This window comes from Silurus meridionalis, chromosome 7 (genome assembly GCF_014805685.1).
Source record: "Silurus meridionalis isolate SWU-2019-XX chromosome 7, ASM1480568v1, whole genome shotgun sequence".
Lineage (NCBI taxonomy): Eukaryota > Metazoa > Chordata > Actinopteri > Siluriformes > Siluridae > Silurus > Silurus meridionalis.
In genome coordinates this window covers 3,572,111-3,598,906 of record NC_060890.1, presented here as the reverse complement: position 1 = coordinate 3,598,906, position 26,796 = coordinate 3,572,111, and the positions used below count along the sequence as shown (strand labels likewise).

General features: G+C 39.6%; 1 protein-coding gene across 3 annotated transcripts in view; it reads right to left on the bottom strand.

Moving 5' to 3' along the window:
* LOC124388666 (zinc transporter ZIP11-like) overlaps positions 1 to 26,796 on the bottom strand; it is a 124,084-nt gene that overhangs the window by 43,574 nt on the left and 53,714 nt on the right. For 2 of the 3 annotated variants that reach the window (XM_046853567.1, XM_046853568.1), the window contains exon 5: positions 9,626 to 9,764. In XM_046853567.1, the coding sequence (XP_046709523.1) occupies positions 9,626 to 9,764 (139 nt within the window). The remainder of the gene's footprint in view (positions 1 to 9,625; positions 9,765 to 26,796) is intronic. The other variant, XM_046853569.1, reaches the window with a different exon arrangement.

Here is a 26,796-nt window from a genome sequence, read left to right as displayed (position 1 = left end):
TAGACAGCATCAGATGGTGGTCTGTAGGATGGTTTTGGAGATGAAGAAGAAGATGAGGAGTGTGAGGACTGAGAGAAGAATAAGATGGTGGAAACTGAAGGAGGAAGAGTGTAGTGTGAGGTTCAGGGAAGAGGTCAGACAGAGGCTCGGTAGTGATAATGGAGACAGCTAGAAAGGTACTTGGTGTAACATCTGGAAATAGAAAGGAAGGCCAAGAGACATGGTGGTGGAATGAGGAAGTGCAGGAGAGCATAAGGGTAAAGAGGTTAAAACAGAATTGGGATCAGCAGATAGATGAGAAAAGTAGGCAGGAGTACAAGGAGATGCGGCAGCAGGTGAAGAGGGATGTGGCGAAAGCCAAGAAAAAGGTATGAAAAGTTGAACCCTAAGGAATAAGAAAAGGATTTATATGATTGGCCAGGCAGAGGGACCGAGCTGGGAAGGATGTGCTTCACGTTAGAGCAATAAAGAATGAAAATGTAAATGCTATGACTAGTGAGGAGAGTGTGTTGAGAAGGTGGAGGCAGTATTTTGAGAAGCTGATGAATGAAGAAAATTAGAGAGAGAGAAGGTTGAATGATGTGGAGATGGTGAAGCAGGAAGTGCCTGAGATTAGAAAGGAGGATGAGAAAAAATAAGAAGGAGTGTGCTGGTACTGATCTTTAAGAATAAGAGAGTAGACCTGCAGTAACTACAGAGAAATAAAGTTGATCAGTCACACCATTAAGTTATGGGAAAGAGTAGTGGAAGCCAGGCTGAGAGAAGAGGTGACCATCTGTGAGCAATAGTATGGTTTCATGCCGAGGAAGAGCACCACAGACACATTATTTGCTTTGAGAATGTTGATGGAGAAGTATAGAGAAGGTCAGAAGGAGAGTGCCGAGAGAGGAATTGTGGTATTGTATGAGGAAGTCAGGTGTGTGTATGTGTAGGGTATGTTAGGGACATGTATGAGGACAGTGTGATAGCAGTGAAGTGTGCAGTAGGAACGACAGACTGGAGAGAAAAGGAATGAAAGTCAGTAGGAGTAAGACAGAATACATGTGTGTGAATAAGAGGGAGGGCAGTGGAGGGGTGCGGTTGCAGGGAGAAGAGGTGGAGAATGTGGAGGAGTTCAGGTACCTGGGGTCAACAGTGCAAAGTAATGGAGAGTGTGTTAGAGAAGTGAAGAAAAGAGTGCAGGCAGGGTGGAGTGGGTGGAGAAGAGTGACAGGAGTGATTTGTGATAGAAGAGTATCTGCAAGAGTAAAAGGGAAAGTTTATAGGACTGTGGTGAGACCTGAGATGTTGTATGGATTAGAGACAGTAGCATTGAGTAAAAGACAGGAGGTGGAGCTGGAGGTAGCAGAGCTGAAGATGTTGAGGTTTTCATTGGGAGTGACGAGGATGGACAGGATTAGAAATTAGTTAATTAGAGGGACAGTGCATGTAGGATGTTTTGGAGACAAGGTGAGGGAGGTGAGATTGAGATGGTTTGGACATGTGCAGAGGAGGGACATGGGTTATATCGGTAGGAGAACGCTGAGGATGCAGCCACCATGAAGGAGGAAAAGAGGAAGACCAAGGAGGAGGTTTATGGACGTGTTGAGGGAAGACATGCAGATAGTTGGTTTGAAGGAGGCAGATGTAGAGGACAGGGGGTATGGAGAGAGATGATCTGCTGTGGTGACCCCTAACGGGAGCAGCTAAATAAAAAACATAATAAAGAAACAGCTGTATCTCAGCAGACTCTTATCTCAAGCTGCTTTATACTTCATTATTCTCCACACCACACTGCTAGAACACTGAAGTATAAAGCTCATGACAGTAATCATCATGCAGTTCTGCTCCACTCTACATTCTATACCATTTCAGGATCATTACATCTGTATATAAGCGTGTATTTATTGTATAAGATTATTTATATCACTTGTATATACACAACATATAACTCTGTACTCTGTATATACAAACTAAAATATTTAGCAATAACTGCATCAAGCCAAAGACTCACAGACTGACTCATTCCTTTTTGTGTTGCTTCTCCAGACTGCTTATACTGCAGCTTCTTTTAGGTGTTTTAGTTTCATGTGGTTTCTTTCTTCAGGAGGTGAAATGCAGCTCAATTAAAAGTAAAAAACCTTCCATTTCATCCTTAGTTGCAGTTTGACTCATTGTCATGTTAAAAAATTAAACATTTTAAAGAAAAAGACCCCCACACACACACACACACACACACACACACACACACACACACACACACACACACACACAGTCATGAACAAAGATGGCTACTAGAAGTGGTAATCATACATTTAACATGATATGATTTAATTTTCAGCTGCTAAATTAATCATTACTTTCCCAACAGCATGTCTCATAGCATGCCACTGGCTTGCTCATTAGCGACAAACTTATATAAGGAACAATCTGATAGATCATTTTATTAACGCTTTATCTCTGTAAAGCTGATTTGAGACAATGTCCATTATTTAAAGCTGCCCTAGAAATAAAAATAAATTTTCATACTGTGGCAATACTGGTTCTCTCTCATGTTACAGCAGCTATTAAAAGTAGACCCCTTACCAGCATTAATAAACTTTCTTTCGGATTCTCCCATTAGGGGTCGCCACAGCAAATGATCCTCATGTTTGATTTGGCACATGTTTTTACACTGGATACCCTTCCTAATGCAACCCTCCCCATTTATCCGGGCTTGGGACCGGCACTAAGGCTTGTGCAACGCTAATGGCTGGGGTTGGTTCCCTGACCGGGGATCGAACCCGGGCCGCAGCGGTGAGAGCGCATAATAACAATAATAGATCAAATATACAGTGAAAAGGTCTGTAATAGCTCTTCCCAAGTCATGACCAACCAAATCTGATTTATACAACTGAGCAGCTCAGGGGCTCAGACGTGGCAGCTTGGTGTGGCTGGGATTTTAACTCATGACTTTCGGATCCAAAGTCCAATGCCTTAAGCACCAAGCTACCACACCTATTTTACCTAGTGGTGGGCGGTCAGGGCCAGCAAAGCCTTCTCTGCTGTCCTAAACACTGGCCTACATTTACAACCTAAATTCTAATATTTGTTCCATTAAATTTTATGAATTTATTCCCAACAGTTTTTTCTCTTTATTTTGTAGCATTTCTCTTGGCTGCCCTGCTTCTAGTACATGTATGTGGATGTTAGATTTTTTTTGTCCAATCAGATTTTAGCCTCTTTGTGCTGCCATGTCAATCTAATCTGCCCAGGGCCTTTAAATTCAGTACTGCTGGCTCTTTGGCCATAAAGAATATTAGCAATGGGTCTGTTTGTTTAACCAATCTGATTTCATATTCTCTCACAGGGTAGCTCGCTGGCCCAGAATAGAGTCAGCATTTTTCCGTCCTCTGATTGGTTGGTCAGAGGGAAACTGTTACAGCCAAGTTCCACTGGCAAAACCCGTCTGTAGCTCTGCATATATTAATACATGTTAGACCTTTTTTATGCCTACGGAGGAAGAGAAATTGATTTGGTCTCTAATATACTTAAAATAAATTTAGAAGAAAGGTTAGAAATCGTGAGGAGAGGACGGCCAACCCCGGGAAAGGGTTTGTTCTCCACTTCCAGACCAGTGAATACGAGCGGTACCACTGGATTACAGCCTCTGAGGAGCGCTGCACATTATGAGTCTGAATCTCTGGTGAGTAGGTTGGATTTTATTTACAGTTTAATGTTTTTGTCATGTTATTAGACAAATATTGATTCTGAACTGCTCCAGATGTTGTAGGTGCACAGTTGTGGTTGTAGTGTAGAGGTTTGGAGTCTTAACTGGGTTTCTTGCTTTAGTAAAATGGTTTTCACCCTCCATATGTGAAATTCCTCTTTCTCTGTAATGCCACACATTATTATTATATTGCGTTTTTGTATTGTATTGATTGTTTCTATAATTGCGATGTGATAGTGGTGATATTAAAAGGTGGATTAAGTCGGGTACATCTCCACTGAAGGCCCAGGTACCAAATGTGTGGCCCGCCACTGATTTTACCAAGTCACCAAGCATTTTTAGAAACAGAATATATTGCCTGAGGATATTCCTATAGGCCTATAGGTTATATAGAAAATATATATATATATTAATACTTTGTACAACCTCCTTTTGCCAACAAGACAGCACTTAATCTCCTCCTATAACATTTCACAAGATTGGAGAACACAGAGAGAGAGATTTTTGACCATTCTTCTTTGCACAATCTTTCTAGATCATCCAGTGTCCTGGGTCCTCTCTTATGCACTCTTCTCTTTAGCTCGCCCCACAGGTTTTCGATTGGGTTGAGGTCTGGGGACTGAGATGGCCATGGGAGGACCTTGAGTTTGTGACTGCTGAACCACTTTTGTGTAGATTTTGCCACATGTTTTGGATCATTATCCTGCTGAAAGACCCAATGACGACCCATCTTCAGCTTTCTGGCAGAGGCCATCAGGTTTTTATTTAAAATATCCTGGTACTTCAAAGCGCTCATAATGCCATGCACCCTAACAAGGTTCCCAGGGCCTTTGGAAGAGAAACAGGCCCACAGCATCACAGATCCTCCACCATACTTCACGGTGGGCATGAGGTGCTTTTCGGCATACTCATCTTTTGTTTTACGCCAGACCCACTTAGAGTGTTTGTTGCCAAAAAGCTCAATCTTAGTCTCATCTGACCAAAGCACACGATCCCAGTTGAAGTCCCAGTACCGCTTAGCAAACTCCAGGCGTTTACGTTTGTGAGTGTTAGTGAGAAAAGGCTTTTTCCTTGCATGCCTCCCAAACAGCTTGTTGGCATGTAGAGAGCGTCTGATGGTTGTTTTGGAGACTCTGTGACCCCAAGATGCCACTCTTTGATGCAATTCTGTGACGGTGAGCTTGGGAAATTTTTTTACTTCTCTTACCATCCTCCTCACTGTGCGTTGTGGCAAGATAAACTTGGGACCTCTTCCAGCCTTGTTTGTCACTGTTCCAGTTGTTTTAAACTTCTTAATGATTCCTCTGACTGTAGATACCGGCAAGTTAAGGCGAGTGGCTATTTTCTTGTAGCCATTGCCTGACTTATGAAGGTCGACACACATCTGCCTTACTTGAATGGTGTGTTCTCTTGTCTTTGCCATGTTGACAAATGGGTAAGAGAATTAGGCCTCTGTGTCACGTCATATTTATACCCCAGGGACACAGGAAATCATGAATTACTAATTAAAAGTCCCTAGATACCCTGAACAACCTTAGCAACTACAGAAAATATATAAAAAATAAAATAAAATAAAATTTTTCAGAGGAATTGTTAGGGGTGCCAATAATTGTGGGACACATGATTTCAAGTTTTTTTTTTTTTCTAAATGTATGATTTTTCTTTACCACCAAAGTAATGTACTTAAATAAAAGGTTGGATTTTTCTCTTTTTTTGCATTTGGGTTCTATGTTGTTTTAAAAATAAGGAGAATTTTTTTAGAAGTCCACGACCACATCTTAAACAGGGGTGCCAATAATTGTGGAGGGCACTGTATACAGTGGTATTTATATACATTCGTATTTAAATACGAGTGCCCCGAATATGTATAATTCAGAATATGATTCAAAATTCATGAAAATATTTGTTTTGGTTTACGCAAAGAAATTCAGAATACGAATCATCCGAATCGCGTAGGCTAAAATTTAAAAGGGACGGTGGTTCTACTATACTGCCTCCCACGCTGTCTCACACCTCTCAATTGTGGATGATCCACACACCCCTCACAATCAGGAAAGAGGTTCCAGAGCATTTGAGCCTCACATCCAGACAATGTGCAATGGTTTATTCCCCTCAAGCAATCGGGCTCCTCAACACACACAACTGAACTGTAACAAACTCACACACACAAACACACACACACACACACACAACTGTATGTTATTGAACTGTTACAACCTGAACTCAAACACACACAATATTAATTTCAATTCATACACAGCCATGCCTTCAGCACCACCCATATTACAGTAAAACCCCGTTGTACGAGCATAATTCGTTCTTGAAAATTGCTTGTGTGTCCATTTGCTCGTATGTTCGAACTGATTTTTCCCATAGGAATAAATGTAAAAGTGATTGAATCCGTTCCGAGATCTCATCCGATCACTTATTTCTGCACTTAAAAAGTATTTGTAGCCTATTTTAACAAACAAATACACAGCAAATGACCGTAATATAAACATAATTTAACACTTACTCACGTGATAGTGGTTGATTGCGAGTGTGAGACGCACAAAAAGCTCATAACCTCCTCGGTTGCCATGGTAATTCTATTTACTTTCGTTTTTACAGCACCATCACTGATTTTCTTGGGAGACATTTTTCAAGATTTCTAGTGAAATAAAAGTATAAAACTAAAAAAAGTTATGTTTTTGCTGCACTGAACAACGAGACTGACCGAGTGATACGTCATCAACTAAGCCACTGATGCGACCCTCCGCCAAAAACGGGGAACCGGCAGCGTGGGTTTGCTCGTGCCTTTAAAATGTGCTCATGAAACAAGTTAAAATTTTGCGAGCAAGGTCGCTCGTATCTCCGTTTGCTCGTACTATAGGTTGCTCGGGTTTTACTGTATATTATAATCATATTATACATATGTTTACATGCTGTTCTGCACCTCGTGATTGCTGCTCTTGCAGTTTTTGCACAACATTGTGTTTTTTCTTCTTCTTTTCTTTCGGCTTCTCCCATTAGGGGTTGCCATAGCGGATCATCTGTCTCCACACCCCCCTGTCCTCTGCATCTGCCTCTTTTAAAACAACACCTGCATGTTTTCCCTTTACCACATACATAAACCTCCTTCTTGGTCTTCCTCTTTTCCTCCTTCCTGGTGGCTCCATCCTCAGCATTCTCCTACTGATATACCCCATGTCCCTCCTCTGCACATGTCCAAACCATCTCAATCTCGCCTCCCTCACCTTGTCTCCAAAAAGTCCTACATGTGCTGTCCCTCTAATTTTTAATTCTGTCCATCATCATCACTCTCAACGAAAACCTCAACATCTTCAGCTCTACTACCCCCAGCTCCACCTCCTATGCACTGTTGACCCCAGGTACCTGAAGTCCTCCACCTTCTCCACCTCTTCTCCCTGCAACCACACCACTCCACTGCCCTCCCTCTCATTCACACACATGTACTCTGTCTTACTTCTACTGACTTTCATTCCTCTTCTCTCCAGCGCATATATCCACCTCTCCAGGCTCTTCTCAACCTGCTCACTACTCTCAATATCATCCACAAACATCACAGTCCATGGAGACTCCTGTCTGTCCTCGTCTGTCATCCTGTCCATCACCACTGCAAACAGGAAAGGGCTCAGAGCCGATCCTTGATGCAGTCCAACCTCCACCTTGAACCAGTCTGTTGTTCCTACTGCACACTTCACTGCTGTCACACTGTCCTCATACATGTCCTGCACCACCCTCACATACTTTTCTACCACACCTGACTTCCTCATACAATACCACAACTCCTCTCTCCACCCTGACATACGCTTTATCTAAATCCACAAACACACAATGCAGCTCCTTCTGACCTTCTCTATTCTTCTCCATCAACATTCTCAAAGCAAATAAGGCATAATTAAACGTCTGTGGTGCTATGTGTTGTGTTTATGTTTACAAATACACTCTTATTTTTCTATAACAACAAGAAACGTGTTGCTAAATCGAGTGGTGATGAGTTTTAATTTCTAAGTAATGTAAGTAAAATAAGTGATAATGCTGTAATACAGAATTATAGGATGCAAAACTAACCATCCATATACCACATTTCCACCATCAGCAATTTTTTTTGTTTGTTTGTTTTTTTTGTTGTTAAAGTAGAATGATGACTCTGATGGCTACAGGAAGACAAACTCAAATTAAGATTAAGAAAAGGAAAGAAACGTTTATCCCCAAAGACACCAAAATCACCAGCACAGATGTCAGAGAAGCAGGAGAAAAAAATACAAACCAGGGCAAGCAGCAATAGAGTACTCCATCTAAAGAATCTCAGAGTTCAGATTGTGTAAATGCATTCACATTGACACAAAGTTACTTTTCTAAAATATTATTCACAGATTTTTTTTTTTTAATAAAATGCATGCAGTGTTATTAAAGGTAGGGTCTAAAGCAATGATATGCATTATTATTATTTACACTGATAAAAGTTGGATTCATGCTAAACATGGCCAAATTTAAAAGATCAGCAATGTTCCACAGAACTCGCTCGAGTAGAAAGAAGTGTGTTTTTGGAGGTTGAACCGTGTTCAACTTCCAAACGAACCCAGCATTGTGGATGCAGTTTGTTTTTTCAGGGCACAATGATCAATTTCAGTCTCAAGATCTGTTTCTGGATCTGACTGTTAGCCATAGTTCATTTAAGACTATAAAGTTTTTGTTCCTGTTTTATTTATAGCGATGTCACAACATGCAGACGATCGATACACAAAAGATGTGAGAGAAGCAAAGATGTATTTTTCTTTTATAACTCCTATAAAATTAAAGACTTCTGAGCAACGAAGTATGCAATACTATTCTATAGGTACTCAAGATTAACATGAAATTGGCTGAAACCGTGTGTGTTATATCCCCTCTAAAGATTTTAATAAATAAATATAAAGTAGGAAACTTGTAAAAATGCTTTTTACTTTACAAAAAAATCATTTACATTTATTGCCTTTGGCCAACGCCTTTATCCAGAGCGACTTTTATCTTGTTCATACAACTGAGCAGCTATGGGGTCTTGCTCAGGGGCCCCAGAAGTGGTAGCTTGGTGTGGCTGGGATTTTAACTTATAACTGTCTGATCCTAAGTCAAATGTCTTAACCACTTAGCTACCACCTTCCCAAGTCTTTAATCAGGAGGTTTTAACGCTATTTTGTATTTTTCATTCATTTTGAGGAAATAACTACATGTCCTGTGAATAATATATATTCTATAAATAATTAATGAAGGGAAACATGTGATCACTGGCACAAATGCTGCAGTGTCACTTTGATCCTGATAAACTGTGCTTACAAAAACAGGTCAATTGTGGTCATTTGTGGGATGATTATATGACAGACCCAGAAACTGTTTTGTCGTTTCACAATTATAATGTATAATGTGACAATACATATTAAGTACAAATCTATATTTGTTCTCATTGCATTTAATAATAATAATAATAATAATAATAATAATAAGTTTAATTTATATAGCGCCTTTCCCAAGCTCAAGGACGCTTTACAAGGTACCCTGTCACACGTATTTAAATAATAGTTAAGTCTTATACTTTGCTCACAACTTTTTTAATCCATTTGTCCTGTTGGAAACATCACAGAAATCTCTGTTCTACATTTATAACAATTTAACATGAGATTCTCAAGTGTCCTGAACAGCACAGAAAATAGCAGGTGTAGAGAGCGTGTGGTTAATCGAGTGCTTCAGTAAAATGAGAGAGAAAAACCTAATAGTGAAGTAAAAAAGCCAGTAGAGAAAAGACTGATTGAAAAAATTCGACTAGATATTCATGTATAATCACCGCAGCCGCACCAGTACAGAACGCCATCAGAGAACAGCAATGAGGAATAAAGAGTTTTGTGCATAAAGAATTATCTAAGATGGTAGAAAATGGGTGTATGAAAGGAAGCTTGCCTGAATGAGCTCCTGCTCTACCTATCCTGATTGACATCTCCTCAGCTGTGGGTGAGGCGACAGGGTCCTCCACTTTCGCTTTTGCTGGTTTGGCATCAGGTGGCAGGGTCAACGCCAAGTGAGGGTCTTTCTCGACACCCTGAGGGGAAAAACATTACATTTATTTTTATATAAAAAAACATTGTCAAAAAACAACTTCATAGAATATAAATATATCAGATATAGACATAGATTTAGATAATCACTATATTACCAAAAGTTTGCGGACACCTGGTCATAAGTATAGTACAGTGGTACCCCGCTTATCGACCTTACTCCGTTTCTTAAAACCGATCGAAATTTAAAAAAGTCGAAGAGCGAATGTAATTATCCCATAAGAAATAATGAAAAAACAATAAATCCGTTCCCAACCTCCACCGATACCCATTTATTAACAATGTTTGCCCTGTTTTTAGCAGCACTAATACTAAATAATACAGGTACATAAATAATACTGTATATAATAGTTATGCAGCGTAATGAGCGGAGGCCAAGCCGGAGCACAGTTCGCTTTGGTTTAACGAAAACACAGAGACTTTAACACAAAACACACACACACACACACACACACACACACACACACACACACACACACACACACACACACGGCAGTCCATAGAATCCCGACAAACGAGAGAGAGATATCCGTGGTACGCCCTGGAGGGGCGAGGTCCACAGGCGAACGCACGGGAGGAAAAAGGTAATCCGGGGTGCGCTTTGGAAAGAAAGTGCAGCCGTGGAGAGCGCGTGGAGTCCGGAAAGGAAGAAACACATAGGAATACGTGTGACAGGGAAAACACAGACAAACATGCACCAAACACCTTCACATACCAACAATAACCGACAAGGAGTGTGGCTGAATGAGGGGTTTATATAGGAGCTGGGGATGAGTGAATAATGAGCCCCAGGTGTGCATTGTTGAAGCCGGGGGGCTTCAGGGAAAGCGGAGGTTTTAACAGCCACTGAAGGGGACGTGGCAGCTGGATTTCTGACAATAATACAGTAAAAAGTATAAATTAAAAACATTACAAAAGTAACAAAAACAAAATGCTCCACGTGGTTAGGGGTAAAAAAATGTGGATAAGCGGGCATTTGGTCGTTTAGCGGGCGCAAATTTCGGTCGATAAACTGTTCGCTAAGCGGAAAAGGTTGATGCCCGAGCCGGTCGATAGGCTTGGTACCACTGTATGTGCTTTTTGAGCATCAAATTTCTTATTCAGTCCCACTCTTCTGGGAAGATGTTCCACTAGATTTTGGAGTGTGCTTGGGGACATTTGTGTTCATCAGCCACAAGGGTGTTAGTAAAATCAGGTACTGATGTAGGTGAGGAGGCCTGGGGTGCAGTCAGCATTCACAATTATCCTAATCTTGAAACTCAAGATCTTGTCCTTCAAACCATGTAAACCAGATCCTAATGGAGCTGGTTTTGTACACAAGGGCATTGGCATCCTGGAACAGGTTTGGGTTTCCAAGTTTAAGTGAATGCAAAATTTTATTATATCGTATAAGTCCTATACAACTGTGTGCCTTCAGCTTTGTGGTAACAGTTTGGAGAAGACCTATACATGGCAAGTAAGGCCAGATGTCTCAGTACTTTTCTCCAAGTCAAGTCAACATTTACATTTGTGGCATTTAGACACCCTTGAGAAGAGAGTGACTACGATGATCTTCTCTGCTGTCCTCACTATCCTCTCTATCCAATGCTTTTAATCGTCCCTCTGTAGAACATGGTTAGGATGGGGGAAGGGAGCCTTCCCAAAAAGAGGAGATGCTGCTGGGCTTTCTTGGTGATCAAGCTGGTATTAAGTGACCGGGTGAAGTTCTCCACCAGATTTACACCAAGAACATTAGTGCTTTTTAGACTTCCACGGAGGATCGGTTTTGCCAGTGGAGAATGGCCGCTCTGTGCTCTCCTGAAGTCAAAACCATCACTTAGGTTTTGTCAACATTCAGGCCAGGCTGTTAACTGTTTCACCTCCTCTCATGATCCATTTGCAGAGGGAGATGTTTAGGCCCTGTGGGCTCAGCTTCTCAATCAGGTGCTGAGGAATGATTGTGTTGAATGCTGAACTGAAGTCTATAAACAGCATTTCGTACGTAAGTGTACGCACAGAGTTCTTGCAGCGTTTCGTGTTGATATAAACACACGCCACCACTGCGAGTCTTAACGCACAGAGCTGTGTTTCTGTGAGCACAAAATGAGGCTAGCCTGTCTAGCTGGATAGCGGCGTCTGGAACTTAGAGTCACAGAGCCACGTCTCCGTAAAAAAACAAAAATGCAGCAGCCTCTAAACTCCTGCCGTGTGGTCCATGGAGTCGGATGTATTCTAATTTATTGTCCAGGGAGCAGAGTTTGAAAGTAGAATGGACAGGATAGCCAGCCGGCTAGGATTAGCCTTTAGCCTAGCATGCACAACTGCCTGCTTGCCGTGCTTCCGCTTCCTCAAGCACTGCTTCCGACGCCCCCTTCCTGTCCATCGGCACCAGGCGACACCAAGGGCTGAGGGCCTGGTCTTTGTAGCCGAAGTCGCAGCAAGCCGAGGTCGCGAAGGGTATAAGTACATCATCATGCAGATTTGGTGTTGCATAATTTTTGTACCGTAACAGCGTCTGGCAGTTACACAGCTGTCTCTGGTGTCCATGTACTTGGAAAAGTATTTATAATGTATATATGCATATAGTGTATATCGATTTAGATTTTAACAGAGATGACAAAGAAAAGCTTCCTGAATCTACATTAGAAGAAAATTCAAAAGAGGACACATCCTTTTCTGCATGACACGATGTGTTGAGGTTATGAGGCATTACTACATTGACAGGATTTGGCAGATGCCCTTATCCATATCGACAGAGTTGCACAGAAGTCAATAAATAAATGCATCCTGATTATCATTATCAGGTTATCGAATGTCATCAGGGAATTATCAGGGAATTTAGTAATCTCTCGTGCGCACACACACACACACACGCTAATTTAACTGCTAGGTTCACTCCTTCATGCATTACTCTTCCATGTTACTGTATGCTATACAGTCACACAGTGTTGAATGGGTCTTCAGTAGAATTGTTTTCTTATTTTAGCTTCTCTGCAATGTACATTCTCTTAGTGAAATGAGCCATAATAAATAATGACTCAGAAATACTGTTTTTAGGATGTTCAAGCTTAAGGTTCTATATGTTTGCTATCCTCAGCAGTGAGTGAATCAAATAGAAATGGTATAAAATCACAGCCCTTCACTTTAGAATACACTACACAGATTTATTACTGAAGTGTCTACTGAACGATATCTGAAAATACACACAGTTTGGTAGATTTTAGGCAAAATATTTAGTCAAGAACTGGCTTCTAGACTTGAGGCTGTAATTGGCACCAAATGAGCTTTAACAAAGTATTGAGCAAAAGTTGTGAATATTTATGTACATGTTCTTTTGTTGTTGTTGTTTGTTTTTGATTTTTAATAAATTTGCAAAGATTTCAAACAAACTTCTTTCCTGTTCTTTTCTTTTCCGGTATTGTTTGTAGAATTTTCAAGAAAATCATGACATTATTCCGTTTTGGAATGAGGCTGTAACATAACAAAAATGTATTTAAAAGTAAAGCGCTGTGAATATTTTCCGGATGCACTGCAACAAGCACTTTACACTGCCTTATTATTCAGCAAGTTCGACTTGGATTGTTATTAGGCATTTTAATTAATGGGTTTAAAACAATTCTAAATAATGTTCATAAAAAATTATTTTTATCTGTTAGATTTAGAAGGTGTTAGATTTCCAGGGTTTTCCACTCACAATTAAGGAAAGAAAATAATGGGCCATTTTCTCCCAGGAAATATGAGGCACAAGAAGAAACCACAGAAAATGAGCCTCTCTCCTCCTCTCACTGTCTCATCACCAGAAGCGTAATGTTAAACATCAGCAAGCACTCTCCCTTGAGTCTCCTTAAATCTGAAATGCTAGTTGACTGTATTTATTAAACACTTGCTGCATCGGAGTGTAGCTAAAAAAAACACCTTTATTTTAAGCGTTTGTAACTTACAGTGCTGTAATTTGTTGCCTAGAAAAATGATGAAAGCGCTTCCTCAGCCTGCTTGCTCCTGCTTAGTCTTTTATCTTCCTGCTTTATTTTTATTTTTTTTTACCAGCACACCTCCAGTTCAACATATTCACAATACGCGTGTTATAGTTACGCTAATGTAAGCAGAGTTAAGAGACTGCACTGTTCCAGCCACACCGCTGCTGAACATTGCTATTCTATGCTTTTCCTCAATTCAATCCAGCATCTGTTACCTGGAGCACCAGATGATCAAAGCCCAATGAATTAGGTCCCCATTGAAGCATAAATATTGCATTGAGTTTGATCGCAGCAGAGCACGAGTGTTGGAGCTGAATTAGGATTTGACATCAAACATACAGAAAGCTGTTCACATTGAAATAAATAATTTATCTGTCAGCGTTGCCTTTCACTTGTAATAAACACAATTATATATCACATTACATTTGCTTTACCACAGCACTATAATGACCACCCCATACAAACACACACACACACACACACACACACACACACACACACACACCCCGGCATTTTCGTTAGCTCAAGTCGTCTCATCTCCAAGGAAAATACACTGAATAAAACCCTAATATATCTTTACATTCTCTTTCTATTATGTTTTTATACAAGATTTGTTATTTAGAAATGTATTTTCCAATTTAATAAAATGAAACATAAAAACGGGGTCATTTTGAGGGTTGGAACGGATTAATGCCATTTTAAGTTTTTTCAATATGGAAAACTGATTTGATGTGCGAGCAAATTGAGATACGAGCTCGTCCACGGAAAGAATTAAACTCGTAGGTCAAGGTATCACTGTATTTCTCTCGAGTTTTTCTTTTTGCATCGTCGTGCGTTTAAAAATTAACACCAGTGGAAGTTTTTCTCCCGATGCCGTGCAGCTCAGAACACAGGTGAGGTGCGTTTTTCCGTTTGGAAATTTCATTGGTCTAATGTTATGGGGCTCAGTTTTTTGGCTTGAAGTTTGTGAAACCCGGGAAAAACCCAGGAAAAATAAATTAGCCACTTCGTTGTTTAAGCCGGGGGGTTCAAAGCGTGGGAAAATATATAGTCCGAAAAATACAGTAATTTGGTATTTTATGGAAAAGACAAAAGAGAATGCTCTCTCAGTGTGTGTGCGTGTGAAATTGTGTGTTTCAGTATTATTAAGAGAGTAGAAGTGTCTTAAATGTCAACACATGCATACTGTAGTATTAAACATTTATATCAATATCAGGATCAGGAGACCAGGATTAACTAATATATATATATATTACAGTGGAACCTGCTTATCTCGCCTCGGTTAACTCGACAACCCTATTAAGTCGACGTTTTTGAAGTGGAACCGCCAAATTCTCGCTTTTTCTAAGCATTTTTTATCGGTTATGTCGATTCTTTTATGTCGCCGAACCCTGATATCTCGAGCACAAGGGGGGAAAAATTTGCCATTTAACGTCGGTTATCACGGTGCAGCCGCAGAAGAACTCGCGGAAGTGGTGGAAAAATCAAGCCTTACAGATGCTATATATATATATATATATATATACACACAGTGAGGAAAATAAGTATTTGAACACCCTGCTATTTTGCAAGTTCTCCCACTTAGAAATCATGGAGGGGTCTGAAATTGTCATCGTAGGTGCATGTCCACTGTGAGAGACATAATCTAAAAAAAAAAATCCAGAAATCACAATATATGATTTTTAAACTATTTATTTGTATGATACAGCTGCAAATAAGTATTTGAACACCTGTCTATCAGCTAACATTCTGACCCTCAAAGACCTGTTAGTCTGCCTTTAAAATGTCCACCTCCACTACATTTATTATCCTAAATTAGATGCACCTGTTTGAGGTTGTTAGCTGCATAAAGACACCTGTCCACCCCATACAATCAGTAAGAATCCAACTACTAACATGGCTGAAAAGGGCTACGGGGAAATTGCCAAGCAGCTTGGTGAAAAAAGGTCCACTGTTGGAGCAATCATTAGAAAATGGAAGAAGCTAAACATGACTGTCAATCTCCCTCGGACTGGGGCTCCATGCAAGATCTCACCTCGTGGGGTCTCAATGATCCTAAGGAAGGTAAGAAATCAGCCCAGAACTACACGGGAGGAGCTGGTCAATGACCTGAAAAGAGCTGGGACCACCGTTTCCAAGGTTACTGTTGGTAATACACTAAGACGTCATGGTTTGAAATCATGCATGGCACGGAAGGTTCTCCTGCTTAAACCAGCACATGTCCAGACACGTCTTAAGTTTGTCAATGACCATTTGGATGATCCAGAGGAGTCATGGGAGAAAGTCATGTGGTCAGATGAGACCAAAATAGAACATTTGGGTCATAATTCCACTAAACATGTTTGGAGGAGGAAGAATGATGAGTACCATCCCCAAAACACCATCCCTACTGTGAAGCATGGGGGTGGTAGCATCATGCTTTGGGGGTGTTTTTCCACTGTATTAAGGAGAGGATGACCGGGGCCATGTATTGCGAGATTTTGGGGAACAACCTCCTTCCCTCAGTTAGAGCATTGAAGATGGGTCGAGGCTGGGTCTTCCAACATGACAATGACCCAAGCACACAGCCAGGATAACCAAGGAGTGGCTCTGTAAGAAGCATATCAAGGTTCTGGCGTGGTCTAGCCAGTCTCCAGACCTAAACCCAATAGAGAATCTTTGGAGGGAGCTCAAACTCCGTGTTTCTCAGCGACAGGCCAGAAACCTGACTGATCTAGAGAAGATCTGTGTGGAGGAGTGGGCCAAAATCCCTCCTGCAGTGTGTGCAAACCTGGTGAAAAACTACAGGAAACGTTTGACCTCTGTAATTGCAAACAAAGGCTACTGTACCAAATATTAACATTGACTTTCTCAGGTGTTCAAATACTTATTTGCAGCTGTATCATACAAATAAATAGTTAAAAATCATACATTGTGATTTCTGGATTTTTTTTTAGATTATGTCTCTCACAGTGGACATGCACCTACGATGACAATTTCAGACCCCTCCATGATTTCTAAGTGGGAGAACTTGCAAAATAGCAGGGTGTTCAAATACTTATTTTTTTCTTACTGTATATATATAAAGTCAATATATACAAGTCCAGACATGTCCTAGGGTACCTAAATAATTTTGCAAAACAGAGCAATTTACAACTATACAGCAATTAAACTATACAGTATATATTTATTTGGCAGCAAGCACATAATTGAGCACTGTTTAACGAGTGGAGGGTGGATTATGCGCTGCTACGTTTGCACGACTCGCAAATTTTGAAATATTTTTACAATTCTGTCGCATTGCTATAGTCATCGTAAGACGGAAATATCGTTAGACGCACCATCTTAATGCTGGGATCATCCTGCATTTCTATTGTTGTTTATTTTTATATACAGGTGTTTTTTGACTGGTTCTGAAAGAATTGCTTCCAAAAAGTGATATAATTATATATTATTGGCTTCAATGTCAATTCAAACACTAACTAATGACTAATAACATATTGATGCTTATTTTTTCAACAAATTATAAATTGTATTCAATTTAAACAAATATGTGTTTGACACAGTATTTCTTTTTTAACAAAACAAACTGCAGGAAGTGAACAATCAAGACATTTCTGGACTAAACAGTGATGTTATTAAAATAATGTAATACTACTGTGGAATTAGACAATGTTTAATGAAGGCAGTTAAAGCTGAACAGATGCTGAGAGAGAAAAAACTGCACCCTGCTGGACACTGTTCCATCCCTCACTATGAATTAGTACACACTTGTAAGGAACATTGCTATAACAAAAAGCCCACACTATCAGAAATGGTGCTTATCGCTGTGGGAGCAGACTATAACATTTATGTAATGTTAAATAAAAAGCAGCCTATATTATGGTTATAATTCATGCTAAAACCAATACAAAGACCAAACGACATGACAGAATAAAGAGTCCTGATCACACAGGTAAACACTGATCCCAATCAATGGTCCAAAACATTTCATTTTTCAGCATGTCATTTTTAAAATTAAGGAAAGGTATAATTTCACTGTCCATAATTTATCAACTAATTATTATCTAGTGGAGTCTAAATGTATCCACTTTCTGATTCTTTTTTCTCCTGTAGAGTTTCCTGCCTAATTGAAATGCCTACAACATTAATTGGATTACAAGCATGACAGGAATTATGTGTCCAAAGCAACAGCTTCCACAGAATGGCAGTTACGTCCATTCATCATGATGGAATGTGTTATTTGGGAGCAGCTGGAATTCATTACCTAAAATCATGATTAAAATGCAAATCTGCCATGGCTGTATAATAGTGCTTGTACAGAGTGAGAATGTGCTCTGTGTGACAGCGGTAAAAAAAGTAGCACAGCACAGTACAGCGCTGAGTATCCTCAATGTTCCTTTTAACTTCCACCAGGGGGCATCGTCTCATTGAAGGTCATCCTCACACGTCTCATTAGTCTCACAATTTACAATTATTTCTCTAGATTTGTACAGTCTTCAGTTAAAGGTTAAGAAAATATGCACAAGCAACATCGTAGTGTAAGTTCATTAAGACCACATTATACATGCCAGAGAATCTATAACCAACAACTGTGAAACTGAAGTGAAAATAACCTCACAGACACCAATGAATGAAAAACCTATTAACTAGCACTAAATGCATTTCAGACCATGTTACACTGCTAACAGACACTATAAACAGATACATGGCTAATAGATACCCACAAGTACATGACTAATGCACAAATAATTAACAGATATCTGACTAGTACATAGATAGACAGATCCAGGGCTAATCAACAGACATCTGGCTAACACACAGATGCGTGTCATTTCTTGTGACATGTAGAAAGCTACAAAACCAACACAGCTGTACAGAAGTACACAGCACAAGATTTTCATGTGAGGAACAAGTGCAATACTTTATATTTTGATTGATTTCTTCTCACAAAACTGTTTCTCAAGCACGCTCTCTCAGCAGCACTCCTGCTATGACCGAGACGGTTCCTGAGAGTCAAACAGAATACAGATTAACATGGCAGAGGTAGAGCTGCATGCTCCTGGAGATAGAACAGAAAAAGAACACCTGTTTTTTTCTTTTTTTTGCACTACTGTGTTAGAAGTCAGAAGGCACCTAAGAAATGTTATGATTTGCTGCCTGTCTGATCCAAAAAAATAAAGTACCATATTGAAATACCATCAGTACCATATTGAATTGCATAGCATCAAATTTTTCCATTCCCTTGTATTGTATTCAATCCCACTGTGTTAAATTGAATCAAAATCAGATCACACTGTATCGTAATCAGGGTCAATTGTATTATATTGGTAGCTGCATCTTATGTATCTTTAATGTATCATATAGTCTAGATGCATCCAGATGGGAATCACATTGGCCTCAGGTCTGGATCTGCACATCCCTAATATACACGTTTACATATACACACACACCTTCACAACCCAGGACATTAGGCAAAACAGCAACAGCATGAAATAAGTAAAACCACTTTATAAAGCAGCTTTATTAAGTGAGAAGAGTCTGGACATCCCATTCAGAACACATCTGCTGTTATAATAACCTCCACTCTTCTGGGGATTTGTGCTCATTCAGCCATAAGGGTATTAGTAAAGTCAGGTGTTGACTTAGGTGTGGATAAATTGCGTTCAAACACTATTCCAATTCATTCCAAAAGTGTTCAAATAGGGCTGTGTATCGGCAAGAATCTGGTGATATGATGCGTGTCACAATACAGGGGTTGCAATAAAATATTTTGTGATTAAATACACCAATTATTGAAATGGGATTTGATGATGATTATTTTTATTATTGTATTATATTATTAGTATTACCACTAGTATTAAGCTAGTTGTAAAAGCATGATCTCAGCGCTAACTAATATTAGCAACTGCTACAATCCTAGGGAGGCACAAAAATAAAGAATAAGAATTACTATTATTTCTTCTATCAAAGTAGAGAATGCAGTCAGGCAAAGAGAGACAGGCATGTCCTGCAATCTCACAAGTGCAGTCCACTCTAACTTTGTGTATATAACACTGTTCCTTAATCCACAAATCAAACTGTTTCTGGTTTTAAGCACAAAAACAAACAGCATATGTTCCTGAAATATTTAACATTGGCATTTTAACATTTCTCAACTGAAAAACATCATTTACTCTTCTACGATCCAGTGGATTTTAAAGTGTGGCTGTGAGCAATTGCTTATTCAAAGTGTGTGTGTGTGTGTGTGTGTGTGTGTGTGTGTGTGTGTGTGTGTGTGTGTGTGTGTGTGTGTGTGTGGTTGTGTGTATGCATGGATATGGTAAGTAGGGACTTTTTTCTTTTCTTTCAGCCCTTCCTAACGCAACCCTCCCCATTTATCTAAGGCACTAAGGCTTGTGCATCCCTAATGGCTGGATCGAACCCGGGCCGCAGGGGTGAAAGTGCCACATCCTAACCACTAGACCACCAGGGAACCATGGTAAGTAGGGACTGAGCTGTGGAAAAATCACTATTTCACCAGATCAGCTTCAAGTAAAGTGAGAACTAATTAAGGAGTATAAGATTATACTTTTACAACTAATCACTTTGAGGCAGAGGGTAATAAACACACACACTGAACAAAAAAGTCACAGAACAATTCATTATTAAATATTATTATTTAATAAATAAATGTTTTATATATTAAAATGAAGAAGTAATTTTTAATATGATAATACAGGTGTACTACATCCAGAATGGATGTGAATGTACAGGTTGCTCACTCGGATCTATACGTCCCATTTCCCACATTCATTCATCTTCATCCACTGCTTGATCCTGTTCACAGATGGTGGTTTAAATGACTAATCTGTATGTTTGTTTGTTTGTGTGTGTGTGTGTGTGTGTGTGTGTGTGTGTGTGTGTGTGTGTGTGAGAGGCATAAACTAGAAAAACTAGTTCATGTTTTTGTTACATCTAGATTAGACTACTGTAACACTTTACTGTCTGGGTGTTCAATTAAGTGCATAAAAAAGATACAGTTCAGAATGCAAGAATCCTAGAGAACCAAGAAATATCACCCACTTCAATCAGTCTATACTTCTTCCAATCAAATTTGGCATTGATTATAAAATACTACTACTGATGTATAAAGCACGGAACGATCTCACGCTACAGTATTTGATGAATTATTATATATAATATATAACATATATTATAATATGATTTTCCCATGCCTACTTGGATAAAAAGGTGCAGGATTTTTTTGGGGGCGTCAAATAATGAAGACTACAGCAGGGGGCAGATCTTTCTCTTATAAAATGTACTTTATAACTCTATAAAGTTATGGAACAGCCTTCCAATCAGTGTTTGGGATTCAGACACTGTCTCAGTGTTTAAGCCGAGGCTGAAAACATGTTTATTTGTCCAAGTCATTTGTCAGTACGTCTTCCTTACCTGATCACACTGTATAGTGTCCTTAAACAATTAAACAATGAGAATTTTCTCTCTCTCTCTCTCTCTCTCTCACTCTCTCTCTCTCTCTCTCTCTCTCTCACTCTCTCCTCTCTCTCACTCTCTCTCCTCTCTCTCACTCTCTCTCTCTCTCTCTCTAAACACGCCCATGAGGTTCCAGTGACCAGTGTTCCTGTCCTTTCTTCTCTGACTAGGTCTGACTGGTTCATCTTAACATCCTACCTCTGGATGGAGTTCCTCTGAACTAGAGACTGCTCTGTGCACCTGGGGATGGTTTCACATCTACAGCCTAAAGATCCAGAAAGCCGCTGAGCAACTTAAGATATTTGAGAACTGATTCTGACTGACTGAGGACTAATTATTATTAACAGTCTGTTACAGTGGCTCAGGGCCACAGGTTGCATGACCAGTTCTGCATTCAAGCATCTATTACCACACACTTAAATGAACAATGAAACTGCAATCCATGGACATTCGGCACCACCCAGGATGGGTTCTTCTAAAGGTTCTTCTCAAGGTTTCTTCCTCATTCCATCTCAGGGAGTTTTTCCTTGCCACTGGCTCACTCAAAATTAGAAGAATGTTTCAGCAAGTGTCATGTACACGAAGCAAAACGAAAGAAGCTTTACACAGATAAAGGGGTTATAAATTTATATAAAAGAATGTCCTTATAGGCAATACATTTACACATTCATTTTATATATAACTTTATAATCCCTTTATCTGTGTAACGCTTCTTTCATTTTGCTTCGTGTACATGACACTTGCTGAAACATTCTTCTAATTTCCTTCATTCAACTCGTCCAATTACATCAAAATAACAGCATTGCAATAAATCTGAAATCTAGTACAATTACATAGTGACACCACTGAAGTCACAGCAGGAAGCCTGGTGTGTGTGTGTGTGTGTGTGTGTGTGTGTGTGTGTGTGTGTGTGTGTGTGTGTGTGGGTGTGTTTTTACTTGTGGGCATACATTGACTTATTCATGCTTTGACTTATTACACGTGACACTTTTAATCAAACTCAGTGGATGAGATGTGAACAAAATCTAAGGTCTAAACAGCAGACAGACTATAAATTAGCTGCTGTTGGGCTTATCAGCACTGCACAGTCCAACATCTCCAAACAGGACTGTGGGTGAAGGAAATGCTGTTGTTATGGCATTGGTGTTGCTCTATTTAAACAGCAGATATCCTCCTCACTCATCCTTAAGATTTATAGTTGCTTTTTACACTGAAGACAAAAGAATTATAAAGGGAAAAAATATGATACAGGATCTTTGACACAGAACTTTAGTTGTGTGTAAACAGGTCAGTGGACAGGCAGTCTGACGGAATAACAACAAAAAAAGGAAAGGGGAAAAATCTTCCCTCCATCATGAAGCCAAAATGTCTGCAGGTGATCCACGAAGAGATCTCTAAAACAGCTTCAAAGAAAAATTACAAATGTTTCTACTGCAGGTCAAAGAACTTCTTCAATCTATCTGTTGGGGTTTTTAAACAGTGTGTCACAGCAACACTGGCCAAATGAAACTCTCACTGTTCACTGAGGAGATTTCAATATTAGCCTTCATTTCGGACTTCCTGACACCATCACACTTTCATTTCCCTTCGGATTTCCACACCGTCTGCCTTCAACAACCCTGCACTCCACTCTAGCTACAGCGAGATCCTCCACATGCAGTGATGTGACCTAATTACCCCGACACTTTGTTGCATGCACACTGGGACGAGTGGAGAAATTAGACGAAGGGTGAAGAGGAAGCAAGCTGCACCAGGGGTGAGACAAGACAAATGAGCCACTAGTTTAACACGTCCCTTCACCCATTTTATCAATATTTACACTACTGTTTCTACAAGGACATGCACAAGGATGTAATCAACTAAATGAATGCTTGTTATATAAACAACTATGGACCAAAAAAAACCCTGAGCAGACCCCTTTCCCAAAGTCACAAAAGACAACAAATATAATAGACTTTTTGCAGATTACCTTTTACACTGTATGAAATTCACAAAATAATCCTGACAGAATTATGTACCAGATTATACAATAAAGATACTTTAATTGGAGACATAAATAAGAAGAAAACGTGTGTTCTGTTTACATCATCCATCAGTGTAATCTAGGGCTTATGCAGAAAACAGGATTATATAATCACAACCCTTTCTCAAAGACAATCTGAGGCAGTAGAGCCATTTTTTCTGTAATTTAGCATAGATTGCATTTTTTTTTTCAGTGTTAACATAATTTTGGCTTACTAAAATAACCTAAAGCCTAAAAATTATCCTTACTGCTTACAATCACATCTCCATCAAGGAGTAGTTGATAGAGGAAATGTTAGGATAAAATGAAATCTAATGATAATGCAGAGTTATGACTTAACACACTTAGCAGTGTTTGTGTGATTTGCCTGTATAATAGCAGTATAATGCTGAATTCTGTAGGTTAAAATCCACAATACTCATGCTAGCTCAATATATATATATAAATATATATATATATATATATATATATATATATATATATATATATATATATATATATATATATATAAATATACAGTGGAACCCGCTTATCTCGACCTCGGTTAACTCGACAACCCTATTAAGTCGACAAATTTTGAAGTGGAACCGCCAAATTCTCGCTTTTTCTAATTATTTATTATGTCGACTTTTCCATGTCGCTGAACCCTGATATCTCGAGCACAAGGGGGGAAAAATGTGCCATTTAACGTCGGTTATCTCAGTGCAGCCACAGAAGAACTCGCGGAAGTGGCGCAAAAATCAAGCCTTACAGCTGCTACAGGTGTTGTATTGTATACTGGTGAATCTCTGCTGTTAGTTAGTGCTAGTGTTCGTAGTGTTAGTAGGGGTGCAGCACGGCTTTGGGAAGAAAAGAGCAGTCGTTGAGAGAGTGCCGGTGGGAAGGCACGTACCGGGATACACATGAGCGATAACAACGACCGCCGTGAACCAACATATACCAACAATAACGGACAGTGAGAGTGTGGAAGTTTAAATAGGAGCTGGTGATGATGATAAACGAGCACCACATGTGCGCGATTGAAGCCGGGAGCTTCAGAGAAAGCGGCCGAGAAAGCACCTGACACGCTAAAGGGGGCCGAAGGGGGCGTGGCAGGTCGATTCCTGACAGATAAACATGTACTGTATGTGTTTTTATAGCATGCCTTCATCAAACAAATCGCAGCAACGCTGTTGTGTAAAAACCCTCCAAAAACACGTGCATGCACATTCTCATTTATTAACGCACATCATGTACATATATTGCCGCCATTTTGATTTTCATCGGTTACCTCGATGCTTTTTGGCAACCCCCTAGGACATCGACATAACCAGGTTCCACTGTATATATATATATATATATATATATATATATATATATATATATATATATATATATATATATATATATGTGTGTGTGTGTGTGTGTGTGTGTGTGTGTGTGTGTGTGTGTGTGTAAATAATCTGCCTGTATGCTAATAAAATAAAATTTTTCCCCTAACTGTCACCTAACTGAACCAGAATTGTACCAAACCGTGACATAAAAACTGAGGTACGTACCAAACTATATATATCGAATTGAACACAAACACACGCACACACACACATTTGTGTGTAAAAGAGGTCATTAGCCATAAATATGACAAACATGTTAAATAAAATATTTACTGTTGCACCAAAGTGCAGGATTACGGGCGAGAAGAATATTAAATTGTGTAGATAAATTGCTATGATTGGGCTGCTTAAATTGAGTGTATTTGTTTAGACTGTCAGGAAGGGAGGCATCACTTGTATCAGGGTGAGATCTGGATTGTTTGACGTTTGTGAGGATGTGATTTCCATGCCAGACGCGTTGAGGGCTGGTGTTTGCGCAGTTGCCCTCGGTCTGCCATTTACAAACATGCCCCACCTCTTTAATTCCATTTCCTCTGATATGACCTGGATAAGATTTGTTTTCCAGCAGAACATTACACAGTTTTCATTTTCTACCAGCTCACCTTCCTCCCATTAAAGCATCCTGGTGCTGTCTCTTCTCCAGGTTAACACTGAACACACACAAAGGCACCTACATCATGTAAAAGAAAATGTGATTCACCAGACAAAAACGCTAAGCTCTACGATGAAGTTCTGATGCTCATGTGCCTAGTGCATGGGTCAACCAGTCAGAGACTGAGAGCCACATTTTTTACTGTGTTCCCGCAAAGAGCCACATCATACACATGGGCACACATGAACATCACCCATCCCTTTCTCACAAACACACACACACACACGCACACACACACACCTCTGCTCAGCCAGATTTATTGTAAATGTCACACACCAACATAATGACAGAAATTGACTCCTACAGTTTTAAGACCACAGGACAGTTATTTTCAACAATGAACATTGTGTGCACTGTCTCACACACACAAACTCTGTTTAACCAAGTCCACAAACAAAAATAATTTACAATAGCGTGTTTCTTTTACTATGCATGTTACTTAGTGGGACTTTTGGCATTCTTTGCCTTGAACAATCCCCTTCAAATCTGCCTCGTATTTTGTTGTTGCCACTTGAAGCAATTCTTTCGTGTGTGTCAGTCAGATCGATGCTTTGATTTCACGTGTTTCAGGGTAGAAAACACAGACTTTGTTTGTGGGTTTTTATGTGCGTGTTCACTTCGCTTGAGTTCAGTTTCCCAGTAGGGGCAAGCTCATTCAAGTCCTAAAAATACTGTATTGAACTCAAGCGAAGTGAACACGCACATTAAAAAAAAAAAAAAAAAAAACACAAACTTCGATATGAACGTAAGAGCCGCATGAAACCAGGCAAAGAGCCGCATGCGGCTCGGGAGCCGTGGGTTGGCCACCCCTGGCCTAGTGGTAGTCTTTATGGACACTCTTATCTAGAGGTCAACCATTATAGGTTTTTCTCTGGCCGATGCCAATATTTAGAAATCAGGGCAGCCGATGGCCGATATATGATGCTGGGTTTTTTGTCTGACCGATTTTCTTATTTTCCCCTTCATTTCATAAAATCTTACAGTTAATAATGCATAATACAGAAAATTACTTAAATCAAACATTTATTAAACAACACAAGCCTCTCCAAAATGCATTTGTTTTGTTTTGGTACCTGTGCCTACCTGCAACCTAAACTACAGCTGGTTGAAGACTCACTAACAATACAGGTCCAAACATTTATTCTCTCTCTAAATGTTATTCTCATTCTCTCTTTAAATGTAGCATCATATTTAAACAATAAATTTTACATTTTACCTGCTTTTCAAACACATCGATTTGGAGGACTATATACAGTTGAGTAAAAATATTTAAAAAAATTAAATATTTAGAGGCTTGTCTCCCCTTTTTTTTTTTGACCATTGTATTTTGTCCAAAATAAAGACAGCTAGGAAAACAACTACTATGACTCCGTTTCAGGACTTAACAGTAGCTCCCTCTACACACACTCATGCCCGCTATTTCACAAACTATGTCAAAGTTTGTGTACTTGCTTTTACTCTTTATCCCCTTTCTTTTCTCACTCTCTCTCTTTGACCTTTCTTCTGTTCATACTGTTCCCGAATCTCTCATCCACTTACACATCGCCAGGAGCA